Here is a 5,987-nt window from a genome sequence, read left to right as displayed (position 1 = left end):
ATCGTCTTCCACAGGCGATGCAAAACTGACGATATATCACGATATATAATTTCTAATATCGCCCAGTCCTAATGTTGACAAATCAAATATTGATCATAACCACAGCAAACTCTGCATTGTATTGAAAATTACAAATGGCAAACTAATTTTCATAATCAAATATTTGTAATAATAGATCGTAACACAATAAGATTGATTCAATAATCCTAAGAATTTATAATCGTACATTTTTATTCAACTGAATTCTCCATTATAAATGAAATAATAATCAATATCAATAGGATAAAATATAGATTTTACAAAACATAAATTTCATGTTAATTGTTGCATAATGAACTAAATATTTTACACATTGGAAATATAAGGGATAAAAAGAGAGTTCTGAATAAAAATAAATTTAACACTTTAGAACAACAAAAGTTTTTAACTGATTTCTATAAATGAGGTTCACTTCCTTATGTAATAGTAATACTTATTTTAATATTCTGGAAAGCAATAATCCGAACAAAATTTTCCATTTCAATAGGGATTTTTGTAGGATAATTAATATTCAATTTTAGGGAATTTTCTGAAATGTACAAAAACCAGTAGACCAGAAGAAACTGGAAAAATCCAGTAGAGTTAGCAGCTATGTATCAACAATTACATTAGCTGGTTAACATTTTAAAAGATTTGTTTAGTGCATATAAAGTATTTTAAAAAATTAAACTTGTAATATCTAAAATCACCACAAAAATACACTAATAACAATTCCAATGTCTCAATGAGAAAAACTATAAATAACCTTATGAGCAAAAACTAGATACCAACTTTTATAACATACATGTTCCATTTTAACATGATTTTTAAAATTAAGATTCATAATTAACTTACCGATGAAGAATATCTCACTTTCAGAGTAATTAACGTTAGAAAAAACTTAGGTTTCACAAAAATCCTGATATTTCAAAATTACAAATAGAAACTGTGATATTAGATTTTACTTGACTTGAATGTGATTGGCAATATTGGATTTTAAAATCACGCGAATAATAAAAAATACAGATCGCTATATGGGATTTTTAAATTTCATGAACATGAACCACAATGCGTAGCTTTTAAACCACATATAAATTTTTATATCCCGGAATACGAATCGCGACATAGAAGTGATAAATCAAGTCAATACAAAAATTTATTATTGATATTAAAATTGCACGAACATGAATCGCAATATCAGTGGATCCCACACAGTTTTAAATATTCAAAATGGCAAAATCTGCCAAACCATAAGTACCAAATAGATGTATTTTTGCCATTTGGTGACAGAAACACATGCAGATAAATGTCTCGCCACTGAGATCTAGCGTAAGTTTTCAAATTTAAATTGCAGAGCTCCAAGGAAATTTTGTCGGAATATAAGTTTTTGATCCACGAAAATCCACAAATCCCTGCTCCTTGTTTTTAGACCAGGAAGAACGATTAAGTCCTCGTATACTGATTTGAATAAATCTTTTAATAAGAAAATACAGGAAGTACAAACCTCTGCATCTTGTGGTTCTTTAGACTCATTGGGATCCATTGCAGTTTCTTCAGCATCAACAGAATCATTTACATTAGCAGTAATGGTAATGCTAAAATATAAAAAATGATGAGTAATTCTATTAACTACATGAAAATACTTTTTACATAATCAGAAATCCAGCAATGAATCTTTACTCCGCTGCACAATTATTCTCTGTTAAGCTCTAAATCCGAAGACAAGTATGAAAGTTTTTGTACACCATAGCTTTCGGTTTATACTGATGAGGAAAAAAGCTGTAGAGCTTAGAGACCAATGCAAGCAAAGATAATTAGGACAAAAAAAAATTTTCTAAAATTTTCAAAATTAGGACAATTTACAAACAAACGCAGGCAATATTTTGGTATAACATACACTTACAAGACTATTTTTAGGAAAAATCCATTGTATGTTTAGTGTAATCCACTGCTTTAAATATCTCTTTCTCAGTGTCCAATTTCTTTCATTATTCACAAGCTTACAAAAATAAAGAAAAAAAGGCAACATTTAATATTGAATGAGATTTATACTATGATATGCGTTAATGAGATTTTGCAAACTTAAAATAAATTTCGGAGATCTCTGAGAAAATATTGTCTGAATATAAATTTGCGGAAATCCACAAAAAAGGGAAAAAGAAAATTTTATTATTTTTAAAAAATTAGTTTTCAAAATAAATAGGAAATAAACATTAATTTTTGGATAGATTTCAACCCACTGATATTTTCTCAAGACTGATTTCAGTCCTCAGGAGTGAAGAGTGGTAACCTTGCATCTTCTATTAGAATTAAAAATCGGTGACTATATGTGCAAGAAAAAGCACACGATATAAAGTAACTATTAATAGCATAGGAGCTGCAATAGGATCCTTCTAGCAGTATTGTAACTTTATATCATGTACATCTCGGAGTCCAATAACTGCATAATTAGACCAGGTGTGAAATACACCTGCCATGTATGATATCGGTGACTGTGCATATGACTGGCTATAGATGAAATGAGGCATAAAATGGCAATAAAAAATTTTAAAGAAAGGAAAGTTTAATAATAAAATGTTTGTTCCAATCCTGATCCAAGTCCTTCTCTTCAAAAAAAGAAAAAAAAAAAAGAAAAGAAAAAAAGGAAAGGTTTACAGTTTTTCCAAACAATCCCCTTTCTTTTAATACACACTTTGTATTTCATTTCCTGAATACTAGCACTCACATTAATAGGCATAGTTTCCCCTTTTCTTCTAGTAAAAGATTTTCATAAAATAAATAAAATTATTCTCTTAAATTTGTTAATTGAAATGGCACATTCAGAAGCAGAAAAAAAAAAAGAAAAAAAGAAATTAGGAGCAGTGTGACTGTGAGTGTAGACTTTCTTCATTAACAGCATTTAGAAGATTTAAGTAAAAAGCAGAGGTATTACCTTCTGTGAGAAATTTAAACTAGTTAAACATTTTAAATCTTTTAAGTATAGTGCAAGTTTCATTAATTTATGACTAGCATCATGCCACAGAATTTTCAATAATAAGAAATAAACAAAAAATGTAATTCAGTTGGCAAATAAACTAATTCATAATTTAAATAAAATTAAACAGTGCTAATCTTTAAGCATAAGAGGTCCAGTCTAAGAAAATCCTAACTATCAAACTAATAATTTTTCCCAAACCATCACCTGGTGCATAAAAAATTAAACATTTCTAGAACTTTGACGTAAAACAACTCAAAGACAAATGAACAAGCATAGATATATCAGTACCTTTCTGAAACATAGCTCTAAAAAGTATGCAAAATCTTAGGTTTTTATTAAACAATTCTTGTGCAATGTGAGCAATAAGGGCAGAGAGCGAAAACTCTCATAAGCAAGTTGGTGACAATTTGCCTTTTTAATTATTGAGTTCATACCTATCACACTCAGATGAAAAACAAGAATCTCTTAGGCTTTCTCCCCAAACAGTAAAATTCTTAACAAAACTCCAAAAATTTACTCACGTCTCTCCATTCAATTTTTTTGTTAGTTCGACATCAGAACCATTCAAGTTGCATTCATATCCTTCGAGCTTTGGCAAAACATCAGAAGCATGGGTTTGTTTTTCATTTTTTATTTCATCCGTCAAAAATGCAGCCAGCTCTTGATCACCTAAAAGGAAAAAAATATAGTCAGTTAAAAGTTAATATGATCAAGCTTTTAAAAACAGAATACAGTGTTCTTCCGAAGAGGTTTTAGAAGGGTGACTCATCCTGCCTACTCTTTCACAGAGGTAAATGCACACTCCTTGCCCTTTATGTAAAAATCTAGCTTTACTTTTTATTCAAAAAAAAAAAAAAAAAAAAAAATGCTGTGATTTCATATTAAGAGAAGAGGTAGCAGTAACAAAAATGAGGAGATTCAGATTACTGTAGGTAGTGGAAATTATTTTTAGGCTAAATCAATATAAAATACTATCATTTCTCATTTTTATGTGAGTATGTTTAATTCTGTTTCGCACTAATCTAGTTAGATTTAATATACTTATTCCTTTAGTAGATATTGCCAAAAGTTGTTGGAAATTACTAATGAAACAACAACAAACACCAGCTAGCATCGAGATTTTATTACAACTGCTTCAATAACCATAACGACATCACGTGACTATGAGCATCGAAAGTTGGTTCGGCATGTACAGTGAGTCTGAACATGTTACATCGCGTTTCAATGCACATGCACATTCAAAACTATTAATTGAAATGAAATGAAACATAATTACAAATTTTAACAAAATTTTACAGAGTACAATTCTTAACTGCACATCTCAAAGTACTTACCAAAATTCAAATCGAAACACTAACATAGAGCAATAACAAAAAACAACATACAACTAAAAGTTACACGTCTAATATGATTAAGCTTCCAATGACAGTACGGACAATTTGGAAGCAGTGCTTTCTAATATTCCTGATTGACAGGATGAACACTGTTGTCCTTGCCCGGGTACGTTTTAACTATTCTACCTAACATTCATTTGTTCAAATTGTCTTCCCTTATTAATGCCATATCCCCAATTATGATATTTTTTATTTGGAATAACCATTTAGTTCGTTGTTGCTAATTGTTGAGATAACTTAAACTCCATTTTTTTCAAATTATCAGCACAAATTTCGTTGTCCTTTGCCATAAACTCACTCGATTATTGGATACCTCTGTTAGAAATGGCTCAGCAAATGCAGTAAAAGACTTATGAATAATGAAATGAAGAGTTAATATCTCCAGATCTGAAGAAAGGCTGAGAATTTAATATAGACCTTTTGATTTAATATTGCTAGGAATTTCTCATAACTGAATGCAGAATGACATGCAATTTGTCTTAAATACTTGAACAATTTCACCCCCAAAATTTGGGAGCTCTGGGAAGTGTTGATTCCAACGTAATATTTTATTTCCGTAAAAATCTAATGAGACTTTCATTTCGATTATGAGCTAACTTAACTCCTGTTTTGCTCCAACAAAGTTTGTTCCGCTATCAGAAAAAAGTTTGGAGCAACGCCCTATTCGAGCGATGAAACATGGCAAAGTAGCTATCATAAATTTAGAATTCAGAAATTATTTCCATAAGAAGTACCTTTGCCACCAGGCATATAAATATGCAAATTAGCTATTACAGGGCCAATATTTTCAAAGGAAAATTAAATAATGAATTAAAAGCTCTTAAATTAATATAAAATTAAATCTTTTATTATAATACTTATTTTATTTGTATTTGAAAACTTATTCATTAAGGAGAAAAAAGAAAGACAATGTTATTAAAACCATTACTCTGCACCTATTTAATACAAAACAAATAACATTTCGAAAGCTCATGTTGTTTACAAAACAAGTGATTTGCCTTAACGTTGAGGCAAGAAATATTGTTTCATTAATTCAATGTTACACGCATATTTATCTAAATTTACAGTTTAAATAGTAGGATTATGTATACTTATATAATTATATTTATAAGACAATTAATAAAATATATAAAGGTAGATCCCTTAATAGTACCCATTAGAGTCTTGATTAAACCAAAAAAAAAAAAAAACACCTGTGTATTTATGGGTCTGCGGTTGGGTGAAACATCCAGGTTGCAATTGCCAGATACATTTTAAACTTCAAATTTTTTTGTTCAAAAATAAGTTTGGAAGTCCCAGCAAGCCATTACCCAGAGTTTGCGATTATTCGGCCACAGATATGAAAACCTACCCTAATGATATGGCAAAAAATACTTTAGAAACAAAAATACAAAGTATTAAAAAAAGTGACGAAGAAAACTTTTTATATACCAAGACTTTTACACATACTACCGAGCATGTTAATTTACAAAATATATGCCCAAATGAAACTTCTAAATGCGGAAACCAGGGTTGGGTTTTTGACGTCAAAAAGTGGTTTTTGACATGACAAGGGTATAATACTGGTTTAAACCGTCAAAAAGTGTCTGAAATCGAAA

At 29.7% G+C, this 5,987-nt stretch overlaps 1 protein-coding gene across 1 annotated transcript in view; it reads right to left on the bottom strand.

The window, feature by feature from the left end:
- LOC107451806 (complement C1q binding protein P32) overlaps nt 1–5,987 on the bottom strand; it is a 15,417-nt gene that overhangs the window by 7,748 nt on the left and 1,682 nt on the right. Inside the window, exons 2-3 of the mRNA XM_016068032.4 lie at nt 3,517–3,664; nt 1,523–1,613 (exon numbers count right to left, since the gene is read on the bottom strand). Of these exons, the coding sequence (XP_015923518.1) occupies nt 1,523–1,613; nt 3,517–3,664 (239 nt within the window). The remainder of the gene's footprint in view (nt 1–1,522; nt 1,614–3,516; nt 3,665–5,987) is intronic.

The sequence above is a fragment of the Parasteatoda tepidariorum genome, chromosome 6 (genome assembly GCF_043381705.1).
Source record: "Parasteatoda tepidariorum isolate YZ-2023 chromosome 6, CAS_Ptep_4.0, whole genome shotgun sequence".
NCBI lineage: Eukaryota > Metazoa > Arthropoda > Arachnida > Araneae > Theridiidae > Parasteatoda > Parasteatoda tepidariorum.
The sequence above is the reverse complement of the archived record's forward strand: the minus strand, read 5'-3'. Positions and strand labels throughout refer to the sequence as shown.